Raw genomic sequence first — 17,500 nt, 5'->3', positions numbered from 1 at the left:
TATGTATGTAACACAAGAAAAAAGTTTAATGAAAAACTTTTTAAAAAATCCAGATTTATATTAGTAAAAAGAGATTAAACGAACGAAATAACATAAAAATGAAGAGTAGGTTTATATATAATTAGACGGTTAAATGGTACAAATATTGTTATATTTTTTTAATTATTATGGTTGAATGATGCGAAATAAAGAAAACTTAAGTATGTAAAATGGTAAATATCTTAATATTCTATAGTTTGCTGTAAGGTTATATATACATACATATATATATATATATATATATATATATATATATATATATATATATAGAAATTCTAAACCTTTAAACCTCAATTCACTTTTAAAGTTCCTGCATGTTTCTCAAATTTTTTGCGAATTTAAGTCTATCTCACGCTGTCTGCAAAGTTGTAAAAATGTAATCAGACGACATTTTACTTTCAAGAGTTTCTAATTTTCACGTTTCAATATTTTTACTAATTAAGTTAATTGTTAGATTAGGTGTATTTTAGCTATAATAGTCTAATGTAATGTAAGGTAAGTCAGATTCAAAGTCAATCAACAATTTTTAAATTAAAACTTTAAAGCAAAGTAATGTGTAAATTTTACACTGTAAAAGTAAGTTAATAAATTAGATCTCAAAATTCTTTGGAAATATCTTTCTTATGATAAAAAACGAAATAAAAAATCATGAATAAAGCATTGCTAAGTGGCAAAAACATGAAAATCTATCGCCCCAACTTGAACTTACCACTGATAACGTCTGCATCTAATAATAAAAATAAAATGGACCTCAGTAGTAGGAACTTCACCTTCTCATTCAAACCCTCGGAATGGAAGGCCGCCATTACTGAAGCAGAAAAAATCGTCGGTTATTCAACGTCATTTTTGAGTTTGAGGTGTCTGCTCAGTGATGAATTGTCCAATGTGGCCGTCCATATGAAGAAATTAGTTGGCACCAGCCATCCACTAATCAAAACTGCTCAGTTAGTAACTTAGCTTAGTTGTTCAAATTTTAATTACTGTCTAAATCCTAAAATTTATTGCAAGTTGTATTATTCTAATTATATATATGATGTTGGATTTTATTTAAGTAAAGTCTGACATGAGTAGTTGAAAATGTATGTTTATTTTGAATAAATCATTTATTTAATTAATAAAATAATGATTTTTTGCCTAGAAAACTATTTCAAGATGGCAAGCAATCAATGCAGACGAGAGGGTTAATGGTGCTACTAATCTCCAAAACTGCTGGCCCTGCTGTGGGCTCCAATTTGCTAGAAACTATGGTCAGCGGTATTTATCCAAGGTACCTTCTGTTATGTTTATTTATTTCTTCATAAATTATATTTAATTTCATTATATTATTTATTTCTTTATTTGATTTACAGTAATTATTTTTAATAATTAATCAAACATAAAACTCAATTTGACCAACTAGCCAAAGGACTTTGGCAGAGATTACAGAACTAATTCACATGGCAACTCTAGTTCACAAAAGTGTTATAGATCTATGCAACATCTGCCTAACTTCGACGACCTTAGAAGATATGGAATTTGGAAACAAGATGGCAGTTCTCAGTGGGGATTTCTTACTCGCCAACGCTTCTACTTATTTGGCTTCACTCAATAATACCAAGGTGGTCTTTCTATTCAGTTTATTCTGCTAAAAGTTTATTAAGTTCTTTTTTATCTTTTTTATATCTTTACTTTGGAAGCATTTTCAGATCAATGTTTCAAGTTAATTCTCTAATTTTAACAGATTTTTTGTCAGTTTAAGCCTTTTTTATTGGTTCAAGCCATTTTTAATAATTAAATTAATTAGTTCATTGTCTCTTTTCAGGTGGTAGAGATGATCTCAACAGCCATCAGAGATATCATGAAGGGAGAATTCAACACATTTCGAAACCTCAAATCTTTCTTATTAAACAGGCATGAGCATAATAAAAATATGGACACCACAATTGCACGCATTAACAGCAAGACGTCACCCAACCAGCATAACCAGCTACCTAATTCCAATGAACAAGGGAACGAAAGCGACGATGGTAGTGAAGATTTTATCGGGGGTCCAAAGAATAAGTTGAAAAGTGAACTTTCAATGGATATGTGGGAAGAGCAGACATATTTATCTAGTGGTAGTCTGTTGGCACATAGCTGCCAAGGTACATTTCGCTACTTGGTTTATCATTGTTTCATGTTTGTATGCCTTTTTTTTCTCCGTTTTGTCAGAAGTTATGTCATTTTGGTTTACAAATTTCTCTTTTAAATTTTAAAAATTTAAAAAAAAGTTTGAAAAGTTTTTTTTGTTTTAAAATAAAATATACACATAAAATTGTAGGAGCATTGACACTAGCAAGGCATGATCCATCGTTACAGACGTCAGCTTTTCAGTTTGGTAGATCCATGGCTTTGGCTTTCCAAGTCTCTTTCTTCATATCTTCTCTCCTTGCTAATAATTTTTGTTTAGCAAAATCTTGTCATATCTTTATTTCATCAAAAAAATTTGAATATTAAAACTAAAATTTGATCTGCAATTAATTATTAACCTAATTTGACATCTTTTTACTCCTTAATTTTTAAGTTCAAGGAAGACCTGACGAAATTATATGAGCCGTCCCCGTTGGATACAGAGGACGACATCCTCGCCCCAGCCATCATATACGCCAACAACCACCTGAAAAATCCTGCCAACTTCACACACAATAACTCTACAATCAGCATCAACAATGGTGCTGCTAACGACCCGGGTGATGGGTTTTATTATAAAGATTTCTTCAACAGATCAAACAAAGAGGTTATTTTTGTATCATGTTTTCACATATTGTTAGCATTCATATGGATATTTTTTTGCGCGTGTTCACTAAACTTAACTGCTGAATCTGTATATGCTCATTTTATCTATAAATATTTTCTTAATTTATCAATTTACTTAACTTTTTTCAACCAGAATTTATAAAATCATAAAAATATTATTTCAAGTTATAATAATATAAAAAAAACGAAAAAACTCCCAACAGATATCGAAACTAATCCTAACAGATAAATTAGTGATGGAAGAGTCCAAAGAGATGTGCAGAAAGTATGGCCTGCAAGCCATCGAACAGTTGGCACCATTCAGAGAATCAAGTGCTAAAAATGCCCTCAAAAATATGATAAGAGCCGTTATTAATGTATGAAGATGAATCATGTTCTAGCCTTAGGAATTATTCCTATTTTTCTATTGTACTGTCAGCTGATTTTATATAATAAAAAGTTGAAAATTTGTTTCATTTGTTTTACCAATAATAATTTAAAGATAAAAAATAATATTTATTGAATTCAAACAACATAGAATAATTTTCTAACAAAGAATACAATTTCTTTTATTGAAATTAGTAAAGTAGACAACACAATATATTATGTACATGCACAAAACATCTAAGAATAAGTCCACCAATGAATTGTCAGCATGCAGGCGTGCATGAATCATTCACACACGCGCATGAAATACAATGACATGTCTTGATGAAAATAAGAGAAGTAAATGAAAACTGCCATCCCTGTGCCTGTTTATAATGGAAACTTTAAAATATCCATCAGGTGTTTTTGATTTTATTCCATAAAGAAAACTGTTCAAATGTAGTATTATTATTCTGAAATGTACAAAGTTGTTTTACAATTATATATCAAAACGTATATGTATCTCAAGCAGACGACAATATGACAGCATTCATGGCCCTTTGTAATCTTTTCCTGGCTTCTAATACTCTGGCTTCCTGCTTTTGGATGTCGATATCATTGATGACAACGTTCTGAATAAGTGGTTGGTCGGCATTTATGTTGGCGCACGGATTCTTCTGAATCAGGACACTGCTCATTGACTGTCCAGTTATCGGTTGGTTCCCCAAATGAAGGGCGGCTGCTATGCTGTGGAGAAGATTTTCTGTCCCAACTAATTCAGGTGTTAAACTTTGAATAGAATTTGGCAGCTGGAATGAGGACATTTGTTCTCCAGTGGTGTCACTGGCTAAAAGACCTTGAAGTCTTTTCTCCCAAAATATTTGTCGAGGTTGTTCTTGAGTGCCCTGTTTCAAATCCGTTCGCGTTTTGGAATCAGTATGATTTTTTATGACGGTTACAGGTTGTTTGAAAATTGAGGCCGTCTGACGAATGGGCATGGTGACGTTGGCATCGTGTCTGCTGGCCGTCTTCTTGTGGTACGAAGTGCTGCTGCCAAGTCCTAATTTGCCGGTTTTGTAATCAAAGTTTGATAGATCGATTTTGTCCCTAAATGCTTTCGCCAGTTGAGTCTTGCTTCGAAATTTTCGACCGTCAGGACTGTAGTAGTAGACGTCGATCTTCCCCGAAGACAGTCCATTCTTTCGAACTATTTCTTCTCTCCGCCAGCCATTTGGTAACGACATTTTTAAATTAAAGCACCTAACCTAGTTAACTTACTTTTCGTGCAAAATGCATAAAATCGTTTTCATCTGACAAATTTATCCCAAAGCTTCCGACGATAACATAGTGAATAATTTTAAAACAAAGAAAGCTGAATACGGAAAGCCAACGCAGTTTATTCAACCACATCATTCAAAGTTTCAAGCGCAAAACTTATAAACGAATGGATGCACACTAATCATCCTAGTAACAATGTAAAAGAATGTGTAGAACATAATTTAAATTTATTGAAAAACTATGAAATATGTGCTAGGCATGTTTCAAAATGAAATATCTCTGGCAAGTGGATCGCATAAAACATAAATGTGTTTATTTCTTAAACATTCAACATTTTATACAGATTTATACAAATTTTGTATGAATTATACATCAAAAGTTACCTTTTAAATCAGAAATAAACAACATATATATAGTTATATTCTGCAAATACTTGTCTAAATGCGCATTTTTCAAAGTAGGAACATCCTCTCAAACGCAGTTTATAACACTTTGACACAATTTTGTAATTGTAATGAGAGCTGTATGAATGATCTTTTGACTTTGTGTCACGTCACAGTCAAAAGTGACGTCACAATCGTAACCGTGAAAGGAATAATTAAAATATACAAGTGATGAAATCATCGCTTGAGTTGAGTTAAGAATGAATTATTATTTTTATTAATTCATCGTTATTTTTGATTTCAATTCAACGCCATCTCATTCATTTGTTGCTTTTTAGTGATTTTATAAGAAATTTGTTTATTTATTTGTATTCTTCATTTATTTATGTACTTACTATTGTACGTTTTCGTTCGTACATCAAATGTGTGTGGTGTGTCGCGTGTGTGTGGAAAAGATGGAAATGATTTAACTCTAGCCCACATATAAACAATAAACAATAAAAATAAAACTATATATACAATAAGGCCAAATTCCACGATAAACTTTGATCACCTTAAAGCGAAAGTCAACATCTAAAGTGATTAAGTACCCGCAAGTACAATAAGTACTGCGAGTGTACTTAGGTTACAATCAATAAGTACAAATGTACTAAGTATTTTTCCGGTGAAAATGATAATTTAATAAATATTTAAATATTTGTAGTATGTGTGCGTGTATGTATATTACGCATTCTATGCACGTTTAAGTGTGTATGTGTGTTGTGTCCGTGTGTGTGTCCGTGTGTGTGTGTGTGTGTGTGCATGTGTGTGTATGTGTGTTTTTATTTGGAACAATATATAAAGAATTTTCCAATCCTTAGTGCTGTAAGCAAAATTTTGATACAATTTCAACATACAAATATAGTACATTTCTATTCATACATATTTTTCAGTTATTCTATTAACACAACAACACTACTACAGCAACTACTATTAGTATTACTACTTTTGCTGTTACCCCCACTACTACAGCTACTACGTCCTCAACAGCTACTGCAGCAGCTACTGCAACTGCTACTACTACAACTGAATTTTTCTAATAACAACATCAAAAAAAAATCGTTTTCAACAACAACAAACACGACAACATCAACAACAACAAACACAGCAACATTAACTACAACAAAAAACATCATCAACAACAGCAACAAAAACAGGCAACAACGTCAACAACAACAACAATTTTTCGATTTTTTCATCACCAGAAACGAGTCAGCTGAGGTTAGGAATGAGTTTTTCTCAAACAATTATTAATTATAACATCCTCATCATCATTCTTACTATCATCATCACCACCACCATTCCCACCATTTTCGTCATCGTCGTCATCACAATCATTGATAACTACTTTGTTTTAAAAAAATATAGTATTCAGATGATGTCAATTTTTTCTTAAAAAATTACGTGAAAATTTTAATAATTTGTTTTAATTTGTTTATTAATCAATTTACTAACTTGTTCAAACCTGACGATGATGATGATGACGACGACGATGATGTTGATGTTGATGTTGAACTATAGCACTTGAACTTAGAATCGTAACATTTGCCGTACCAATGAACTTTTACAAAAAATTTTATGTATATATGTCAAACAGAGCTATATAAATCAACAACAACAACATAATAATAATAAACAAACAAAAATAATAATAAAAACAAACAAAAATAAATAAAAATCGTAAACAGAAGCGCACCCACAAACGAAGAGAGGAAATAATTTTTTCAAAATTCTTCTAGTCCAAATGTCGCATGGCCCAGCATTAATTATCACAATTCTGCTCAGCGTCATCCGAATTGGTGACGTCACCTGATTAAAAAAATCGTCCCAGTTATTATTATTATTATTATATTATTATGTATTATTATTATATAAATTATTAATATTATTATATATTAATAATTATTATTTTTATTATCGCTGTTATAATTTTGTTGTGACGAGTTGCAGATGTTCATTTTACGGCTGTTATATATGGCAACCAATGCGTTTCTTCACGCCATAACACAATAATTAGAAAAAAAAACAATAATAATAAATAATAATAATAATTATTATTATTATTATTATTATTAAATTTTGTTATCGTTGTATTAATTTTGTTTAAAAAAAATTTTATTTTCAAATTGATCAGCATTTTATTATGGTTGTCGAAGAGAACAATAACGACAGTAGTAGTAGTAGTAGTAGCAGCAGCAGCAGTAGTAGTAGTAGTAGTAGTAGTAGTAGTAGTAGTAGTAGTAGTAGTAGCAGTAGTAACAATAATAACAATAATAATAATAATAATAATAATAGCAATAACGTTGATTTTTACAAAGAGTATGATATAAACCTTAAGAACGATTACATCAAAAACAACAACAAAAACAACAAAAACAACAACAACAACAACAACAATAACAACAATGACTATTACTTTGAGAACGTTGACAATAGCAATAGCAGCTTCAATTGTGATACTTCTGACGACAATTGTAACGATACTCTTGACAGTGGCATGGAAGTGACTGTAGTCTTTGGTCATGACGTCATGTCGTTGTTGACGTCATCGTCGCCGAGACATCCAACGCCAGCCACAGCCACAGCGACAACAGTTTGGACGGATGGCGATGACAGTGTGGGCTGGCTTGTGGAAAGAGCTCTGGAGAGGTCTATAAAGATTGATTGATTTATGGATGGATGAGTGAATGAAAGAATGAACTGACGAACGAGCGAATGAATTAACGAACGAGCGAATGAATTAACGAACGAATGAATGAATGAATGAATGAATGAATGAATGAATGAATGAATGAATGAATGAATGAATGAATGAATGAATGAATGAATGAACAAACGAATGAGGTTCGAATGACTGATTAAAAACTTTTCTTTACATTTTTTTGAAAGATTCTACATACTTGGAGAGAATTTTACGAAAAAATTGGGTCAGCATGTGGGTGCGTTTGTCCACGATGTCCAACTTGACCTAAATAGCCAAATAAAAAAATCATTGGCCAATGACGATGAGGTGATGTTGCAGTTTTTCACGATGCCTAAACCAGCTCAGCAGAAAATTAGTAAGACGATGTTGTCGGTGGTGTTGGTCTTTCCATTCTTTTATTCATTCATTTATTCGTTTATTCATTCATTCATTCGTTCGTTCGTTCGTTCATTCATTCATTTATTCTTTTATCTATTCATTTATTCTTTCAATTGTTCATTCAATCATTCAGTTGTTTTTATTTTTTAAACATTTTAAAGCATTGACTGCAGATCACGTACCGACTGTCCCCCAAAACGGTTTTCAAGAAAAAAAAGTGAAGAGGAGTTATTCCCATTTACACACACACACACACACACAGACACACACACACAGACACACACACACACACACACACACACATACACACACACATACATAAACACACACATACGCACATACACACGCACATATACTTTTCAAAAAGGTGATCTATATGGATGGAGATAGTTTGAAGTGTGAAGAGTTGATGGAACTTGGATTTGGGAAAGTTGCTATACAGGTCTACATACATACATACATACATACATACATACATACATACATACATACATACATACATACATACATACATACATACATACATACATACATACATACATACATACATACATACATACATACATACATACATACATACATACATACATACATACATACATACATACATACATACATACATACATATATACATACATTTATACTTACATACATACATACATACATACATACATACAAACAAACAAACAAACAAATAAACAAACATGTTTACATACGTTAGGTCAGCAAGGAAGCCCTGGTCAAAGTTCAAAATGCCCGATCATTTGTTGAAGATGAAATTTTGGCTAAGAATAGAGGTGATGATGATGATGGTAACGGGGGGGGTGATGATGATGATGCTAATGTTGATAATAGTGTCGACAATGACGAAGACGATGATGCTGATTACCGCAATTGTGCTAAAGACAATGATGACCGCGAAGATATGATGAAGATAATTACAATAATTACGATTGTAATTACGATAATAATATAATATTTATATTATTATTATTATAAGCATAAAAATAATTATAATTGAAAATATGATATTATTATTATAATTATTAACGATACATTTACACCGATTCTAAGTCACGTATGGTATAAACACCGGATTTGGCCGATTTGCCAGTACCGTTGTATGCAAAGATGATCTGAGGTATAATTCTTCTTCTTCTTCTTCCTCTTTTTTCTTCTTCTTCTTCTTCTTCTTCCTCTTTTTTCTTCTTCTTCTTCTTCTTCTTCTTCTTCTTCTTCTTCCTCTTTTTCAACCTTATCTATAATTATAAACAATAACATTAACAACAACAACAATAATAATAATAATAAATAATAATAATAAAACTATTATTATTGTTATTATTATCATTTCAGCCTCCTGCAGTACAACCTCATTACCTCCACGGCCGCAGGTTTAATCAGTTTATTGTTACTTTTATTATTAATTATTAATCATAATTATTATTATTTTTATTGTTTATTATAGTTATTACAATTGTTATTATGGTTGTTCCCGTTATTAGCATCAATATCACCACCATCACCATCTTCATCTTCTTTGTCGTCACAATAATTTTCATCTTCGTCAACATCATCATTATAGTCATCATCATCGTCATCAACATCATTATCTTCATCAACATCATCATCATCATCATCATCATCATCATCGTCATCATCATCATCATCGTCATCGTCATCATCATCATCATCGTCGTCGTCATCATTATCAGGAGTTGGTTCCCCACTATCGCTAGAACGAACCAGGCGTATGATGGCTCTGCGTATTAATGTTCTTACGAAGGGTTTCAGTGGCATATCCGTGAGAGTTCTGCGACAATTTATTGATGCTTTTAACGGTGTTTATGTTTGTTTGTATGTTTGTTTGTATGTTTGTTTGCGTGTTCGTTCGTACGCGTGTGTTTGTATGTTTGTTTGTGTGTTTGTTTGCTTGTTTTTTGGAATGTATGTATATATGTTTTTTAAGTTCTTACTTTTTTGAAATACGTTGATTTTAAATCGAGCTTCAAGGTGCTAAAAGAAACTTAAAATTGAATATTTAACTTTATGAAGTTAGTTTTTTAACTCCAAAATTAGCCAGAAAATGTTTTAAAATTTAAGAATATACCTTTCTTACATCGAAATTAGTTTCATGTTTATTATAGGCACCATAAAGAATCGTAAATTACAACATTATTATTGAAAATGCTAACGTTTTTAATTTCAAAATAAGTTCGATATTTTTCATGGCTGCCAAAAGAGAAATAAAATACAAAAATGTATCTTTATTTTAGTTCGAAGTTAACTTGATATTTATTAAAGGTACCAAAAAAATGTCAAAACGAATTATTAACTTTTCATACTTCCAAAATAGCCTGTTGTTTATTAGAGATGCCGGAAATTTTTTTTAAAAACTAATCGTAAATAACATTCTACTTCGAAATTAGCTTCATGTCTATCGTGGGTTCCTGAGAAAGGTACCGTTGGGGCGAGTGGCGATTTGGCACCTTTGGCGCATCTCGCCATCGGGATGATGGGGCAGGGCAAGATGTGGAGTCCAGGGACTGATTATGGTGACGCTGATAAGGTTGGTTGTGATGATGATGAGGCTGCTGTGGCTGCTGCCGCAACTACTGATGCTGCCGCTGATGATGGTGATGATGATAATGATGGTGGTGGTGGTGGTGTTGATTATGATGATAATAAATTTTTTTTGAATTCAAGATTCTCAAATTTCACGGGCTCTCTCCGATCAAATTGGCCGCCAAAGAGGTTTAAATTCATCTATTCCTTCATTCATTCGTCCATTCATTCATTCATTCATTCATTCATTCATTCATTCATTCATTCATTCATTCATTCATTCATTCATTCATTCATCTACGCATCCATTCATCTTGTCAGGGACTAGCCCTTATCAATGGAACCCAACTGATAACTGCCCTCGGGGTCGAAGGTCATTATTATTGTTATTATTATTATTAATATTATTATCATTATTGTTATTATTATCATTATATTCATCGCTATCATCATAATCAACAACAACATCATCATCATCATCAGCTCTGATAAGAGCGGAGAACATCTGCAAACAGGCGGATGTAGTCGCTTCATTATCGCTAGAAGCGCTGAAAGGAACTACACGGGCTTTCGATCCTGGTTATAATTATTATTATAATTATTATAATTATTATTATAATTATTATTATTATTATTATTACTTTTGTAGATGTCCATAGGGTGAGACCACACCCAGGGCAAAGTATGGTGGCCGCAAGGATGAGGTCACTGCTTCATTCTGACCGCTACCCGTCAGAGGTTTCAGGTTTGATTTTGTTGACTTTGTTGTTGTTGTTGTTGTTTTTGTTGGTATTTGTTTATTAAATAGAGATTTTTCAGTCATTAAGGTTCATCACTAAGACACCACCAAAAACATCAACAACATCACAACATCATTACATTAAAAACAACACCATATCACCGACAACATCATAACGTCAACAACAACAACAACAACATCATCATAGCATCATCAACAACAGCAGTAACCACAACAACCACAACAACAGCAGTAACCACAACAACTACAACAACAGCAGTAACCACAACAACTACAACAACAGCAGTAACCACAACAACCACAACAACAGCAGTAACCACAAAAACTACAAACAGAGAGCCACAAATATTGCGACAAAGTGCAAGACGCTTACACGCTAAGATGCATACCTCAGGTTCATGGTGTTGTCAATGATACCATCAAATTTGTTAGAGGTATTTTGGAAACTGAAATCAACAGTGCCACAGACAATCCGGTATTATAATTATTATTGTTGTTATTATTATTGTTGTTGTTGTTGTTGTTGTTGAAATTCTTATTATTTATTGTTTTTGTTATTACTCCCTCAGCTTATCCTGGCAGAACGCGGTGACGTCATTTCCGGGGGAAATTTTCACGGGGAATACCCAGCTAAAGTTAGCAACAACTATGTCAATAATAATAACAACAACAACAACAATAATAATAATAATAATAACAACAACAACAATAATAATAATAATATTTTACAGTCTCTGGATTATTTGGCCATAGCTATTCACGAGATAGCAAACATGAGCGAAAGACGAATTGAAAGATTGAACAACCCAAGTACCTTATTATTTTTAAAAGCATACATACATACATACATACATACATACATACATACATACATACATACATACATACATATATACATACATACATACATACATACATACATACATACATACATACATACATACATACATACATACATTCATACATACGTACATACAGATTATAGCGGTTTACCAGCATTCTTAACAAACAACGGTGGCCTAAATTCAGGCTTCATGATCGCTCACTGCACAGCCGCTGCTTTGGGTTTGTTGTTTGTTGCTGTTGTTGTGAGAATTTCAGAAAAAAAACATCATGTAATTGCTGTTGTTGTTGGTGTTGTTGTTGGTGTTGTTGTGAGAGTTTCAGAAAGCCAAACATCATGTAATTGTTGTTGTTGTTGTTGGTGTCGTCGTCATCATCATCAACAACAACAACAACAACCTCATCATTACAACAAACAAAAGTTTCGGAGAACAAAACACTATGCCACCCGGCCTCTGTTGATTCGCTTTCGACCAGCGCTGGAACTGAAGATCACGTGAGTATGGGTGGCTGGGCGGCTAGGAAAGCCCTCAGAGTCGTCGAGAATGTCGAAGATGGTTTGTATGTTTGTTTGTGTTTGTTTGTATGTTTAAGTATATTTGTTTGTATGTTTAAGTATGTGTGTTTGCATGTTTGTATATATGTTTATGTATGTTTACGTTTGGTTGTTTGCTGGTTAATTGTACATTGAGGATGACGAAAATGTTTTTATGTTTTGTATGTTTGTTTTTTTGTCAGTTGGTATAATTTTGTATATTTTTTTTGTTTGTATAATTGTTTGTCTGTATCTTTGTTTGAATTTATGCTGTTCGTTCGCGATAATTCTGGTCCAATTATGCCACAAAAACATGTGCTTAACTTCAAATATAACCTTAGCAACTCACACAAAACCATTTCCACTCATGAATAATTAATCACGAATATCTTTTGCATAATTTGAATAATTAAGTGGTGGGCGTGGAACTGTTGTGCGCATGTCAGGGCTTGGAATTTCACAGACCCCTGAAAACTACGGAGCCACTTGAAACGTTGCATGAACTGGTCAGGAAGAGAGTTAAGTTAGTTGAGAAGCCATCCACAGCCCCTCTTTTATAGTAAAGTTATCAAAATTATCATCTTGATTACAATCACCATCTCCATGGTAATAGTAGAAATAATAATGGCGATGACACTACTGCTGTTGCTGCTGCTACTACTGCTACTACTACAACAACAACTACTACTACTACTACTACTACAACAACTACTATTACTGCTACTACTACTACTACAACTACTACTACTGCTACTACTGCTGCTACTACTGCCACTACTGCTACTGCTACTACTGCCACTACTGCTACTGCTACTACTACTACTACTGCTACTACTACTACTACTACTTCTACTAATAGTAATAATAATAATAATAATAATAATCATCATCATCCTCGCCAGACCCTGGGATAAAGATAGGTTCTTAGCTCCAGACATGAATAACGCATCAGCGCTATTGAGATCTCTGAAGGTATGTTTGTTTGTTTGTTTGTATGTTTGTTTGTTTGTTTGTTTGTTTGTTTGTTTGTTTGTTTTTTTGTTTGTTTGTTTGTGTTGTTACTATTGCTATTGTTACTATAATAACAATAACAACAACGATAACAATAATAATTATAACTATTATTATTATTAATTATATATTTTTATTAATAGGTCTGGCAGACGGTACGTGCATACATTGAGAATGATGAGGATGAAGATGATAATGGCGACCGTGAGATGGAAAACAATAAAAAACGCCTCGTTAATGGCTCATAATTTTAATTGGATGATTGAGTGAGTAAGTAAATGAATAAATTAATTAATTAAATATTTGTTACTATAAATAATTATATACGTTGAAATATACATATGTCAACGCTCTCACATACAAGGCATGCACATAGAAACACACATACATACAAACATGCATACATACAAACACACTCATAGGTACACATACATATAAACAAACAAACAAACAGTTGAAAACAAAATAATATACATCCCATCCCAAATTTTGGTTGTATATTTTGAGAACTACTACATTTACTTAAATTTCAGCGCATTTTTTAAACTTACACACACACACAAACACACACACACACAAACAAACACACTCAAACACACACACAAATATATATATATATTTATTGGGTTGAGATTATATATGCTAGCTTAATTACATAACCATATATCATTTTATCGGTTGATCTTATGTTATAACACGTTAACAATACAACAACTGGACTGACTACAGCAATTGTTATTCTTACAACAAGGACTATATTCGATATTGTTATTTCGATGTTATTGTTATTATTGTTGTTATTATAACTATTATTGTTTTTATTTTTGTTGTTTTAAAAACTTTTCTATTCCTTATCGATACATTTTATTCGGCATCATTTAAACATTCAGTAATGAGGAATATACATTCATACATACGTATAGGCATACAAAAACACAAACACATACACACATACATACACACACACACAGACACACACACGTACGCACACACACACACACATACACATTTGTAAAAAATATACTTACATGAACATAAACAATGCTAATAAATGAATGTTTAAAAAACCGTGTCAAATTTTTTAGGTTTTTTACTTCAGAGGCTTTATGATATTATTTAATGTTTAAAAACTGTATGTATGTATGTATTTATGTATATATGTTTGTTTGTATGTATGTATGTATATATATATATGTACATTTTATGAAAGCATACAATACGGGTAACTATATAATATTAGCAAACAAAACAACTGAAAAACAAACAAACAAACAACAAATACGTAAAATAAAAACTCAAGAAAAAAAACATTTCTGTAAAAAAAACTCCAAAAAAACTTTTAAAAAAATAAAAAAAATTGATTGTTTAAAACATAGAAGCAATAATAATGCTTTCGTTAACATAGAGAAACAAACATTTTTCTTCCCGTTCAACTTGTAACTCTTGTATTCTTACATTGCAAATACAATTAACATAACAGCTGCAACTGTAGTAGTAGTAGTAGTAGTAGTAGTAGTAGTAGTAGTAGTAATAGTAGCAACTGTAGTGACAGCAGCAGCAGCAGCATTAGCAGCAGCAGTAATAGTTGTAGCACGAATAAAAAAATAACGAAAGATAAACGAGGCATCGTGACTATCATCTTCATCACATTCATTTCAACAGCTGTTTAAAAAAAATTTTTAACTTGAAAAAAACTCAGTCGGATTGCTTCAAGATGCGAATCTTCATCATCATCATCGTCGTCGTCATCATCATCATCATCGTTTTATGCCATACAAATATATAATGTAAGTTTATATATATATATATAAGTGTGTATATATATATATATATATATATATATATATATAATTTGGTATGAGGTTCTCAGATAAACATGTTCGGTTGAAGATTACACCCCATTTTGCAGTTAGAAGTTTTTTTAATAAAATTTCAACAACACGAAGCTGTTTTGTTTCAACTTTATTAAACTGTGAAGTTTGGCTGACGGCCGTTTTAAATTTATTCGTTTATTTTCAACAATATAATGAGTTAATTTTTAAAATATAGGTTGTTATTCATTTATTTATTCATTTTAATATCTAATATTCTATTTTCTATTTCTTATAATTTATATTATTAACTCCTCATTTGGTTTTACAATCTAGGCTCCGACGATGGCATTATATCTTCAACCGAACATATATATATATATATAAACCTTGATAAGCTTGTCAGCTTGTCAGGTTTATTGAATGAGTGATAGCCAAAAAATGTTGTTGTAGTTGTTGTTATTTATTACCTTTATTATAATTATTATAATGTTGTTGTTGTTGTTGTTGTTGTTGTTGTTTGATGTTTTTGTTGATGTTGTTGTTGTATTTTTACTGTTTTTTGTTGACCTTTTTGATACATTTGTGTTGTTGCTGTTTGATGTGTTTTGCGGATGTTGTTGTTGTATTTTTACTGTTTTTTGTTGATCTATTTGATACATTTGTGTTGTTGTTGTTTGATGTTTTTGTTGATGTTGTTGTTGTATTTTTACTGTTTTTTGTTGATAAAGTCGTTAAGCTTTAATATAGGCTATAATATTTGCGGAGGCGAATAAAAATCGGATGTGGTCGAAGAAGTAGATGGCGATGATGTTGAGAATGAATGGTTGCTGCTGATGTTGTTGCTGCTACTGCTGCAACTGCTGTTGTGGCTGTTGCAGCTGCTACTACCGCTGCTGCTACCGTAATATGTAATGTGTGTTTCACTGTTGTTGTTGTTATGAATGCCGTTAAAATCCTGGGGATACATTGCTTGGATGTGATTTTTATTGGGTTCGTTGAAGTTTTGATTAAATGTCATTAACGAATTTTCAGAAAAAGTGTTGTTGATGATGTTGTTGTTGTTAATGTTGTTGTTGATGTTGATGTAATTTTCGCCAATAATGTATTCAAAGTTTTCTTTCATTTCAAAATTATTTAGCAGATCAAAATAATAATTTGACGTATATTCTGGTTGGTTTGCGATGTTGTTGTTGTTGTAGCTATTGATGTTTTTGCTGTTGTAATTAACATAATTAATGTCACTAAAGTGAACATCGCTGTCCTTAATACCGTCGCTGTTAATGTCTTTAACATTATTGCAGTAGTAGAAGTAACTGTTGCTGCTACTGTTGCTGTGCATCCAATCACATTCATCGTATATGTAAGGCATTTGTATATATTCCGAAGTATCAATATTATTATTTGTAGCTACAGTATTATTACTATTAGTAGTAGTAGCAGTAGTAGTAATAGTAGTAGCAGCAGCTTTTGTAGTAGTTAAAGAAGCAGCAGCAATAGTAGTAGTAGTAGTGGTGATGGTAGTGATAGTAGTAATATAATCTTTTTTTAAACTGTCAATGCATTCATTCGAGTTTACATAACCATCATCTTCTTGGTAATTATTAATACGGCGGTGATGGTAATGATGTTGATGGTGCTGCTGATGATGATGATGATAATAATCCGGAAGTTGGTGATGATGATAGTAGTGATGGTGATGATGTTGATGATTGTGGTATAGGTTGTAGTTCGTATCACTCATTATGGATTGGTAGATCAAGTTGTTATTGTTATTATTATTATTATTATTATTATTATTATCATATTGGTCATAATTATAAACGCCTACGCATTTGTTAAAATTCGTGACGTCATCGTCATTAACGACGTCATCATTATCACTGATTTTATTGCAAGCGTTTAAAGGTTTAGAAAAAGGTTGATTGATGTTGTTGATGTTATTGTTGTTGTTGTTGATGTTTCTATTTTTACAACCATCATCAACACCATTGCTGTCATCATCAGCATAACCGTCATTGATGTCGTTGTTGT

General features: G+C 32.0%; 3 protein-coding genes across 3 annotated transcripts; 2 read left to right on the top strand and 1 right to left on the bottom strand.

The window, feature by feature from the left end:
* Positions 1–375: 375 nt before the first annotated feature.
* HELRODRAFT_111519 (hypothetical protein) lies at positions 376–2,514 on the top strand (the record flags this gene model as incomplete). Its single annotated transcript, XM_009018761.1, has 5 exons — positions 376–983; positions 1,178–1,306; positions 1,439–1,653; positions 2,028–2,162; positions 2,339–2,514. The coding sequence occupies exons 1-5, from the start codon at positions 688–690 to the stop codon at positions 2,512–2,514; spliced, it is 951 nt and encodes a 316-aa protein (XP_009017009.1). The 5' UTR covers positions 376–687.
* An 819-nt stretch (positions 2,515–3,333) lies between these two features.
* HELRODRAFT_185546 (hypothetical protein) lies at positions 3,334–4,530 on the bottom strand. The gene has a single exon (XM_009018760.1). It carries the CDS (start codon positions 4,401–4,403, stop codon positions 3,684–3,686), a length of 720 nt encoding a protein of 239 aa, XP_009017008.1. The 5' UTR covers positions 4,404–4,530; the 3' UTR covers positions 3,334–3,683.
* A 3,772-nt stretch (positions 4,531–8,302) lies between these two features.
* On the top strand, positions 8,303–14,722 carry HELRODRAFT_99395 (hypothetical protein). Its single transcript, XM_009018759.1, has 20 exons — positions 8,303–8,383; positions 8,663–8,738; positions 9,016–9,082; positions 9,298–9,335; positions 9,657–9,782; positions 10,371–10,510; positions 10,648–10,695; positions 10,828–10,879; positions 10,990–11,085; positions 11,156–11,251; positions 11,602–11,741; positions 11,836–11,901; positions 11,998–12,076; positions 12,245–12,331; positions 12,532–12,666; positions 13,059–13,167; positions 13,547–13,616; positions 13,799–13,951; positions 14,034–14,169; positions 14,205–14,722. The coding sequence occupies exons 1-18, from the start codon at positions 8,318–8,320 to the stop codon at positions 13,901–13,903; spliced, it is 1,596 nt and encodes a 531-aa protein (XP_009017007.1). The 5' UTR covers positions 8,303–8,317; the 3' UTR covers positions 13,904–13,951; positions 14,034–14,169; positions 14,205–14,722.
* The last annotated feature ends 2,778 nt before the right edge of the window (positions 14,723–17,500 follow it).

The sequence above is a fragment of the Helobdella robusta genome (assembly GCF_000326865.2).
Source record: "Helobdella robusta unplaced genomic scaffold HELROscaffold_22, whole genome shotgun sequence".
NCBI lineage: Eukaryota > Metazoa > Annelida > Clitellata > Rhynchobdellida > Glossiphoniidae > Helobdella > Helobdella robusta.
Note: the sequence above shows the minus strand (reverse complement) of the source record. Positions and strands in the feature narration are given on the sequence as shown.

Bases quoted from the DNA above. Each gene is read 5' to 3' on its own strand.
- HELRODRAFT_185546 (XM_009018760.1), bottom strand. From the start codon at position 4,403: ATGTCGTTACCAAATGGCTGGCGGAGAGAAGAAATAGTTCGAAAGAAT.
- HELRODRAFT_99395 (XM_009018759.1), top strand. From the start codon at position 8,318: ATGGATGGAGATAGTTTGAAGTGTGAAGAGTTGATGGAACTTGGATTT. The intron at 8,384-8,662 runs GTCTACATACAT...TACATACGTTAG, and splicing joins TTGGGAAAGTTGCTATACAG to GTCAGCAAGGAAGCCCTGGT. The intron at 11,086-11,155 runs GTTATAATTATT...TTACTTTTGTAG, and splicing joins TACACGGGCTTTCGATCCTG to ATGTCCATAGGGTGAGACCA.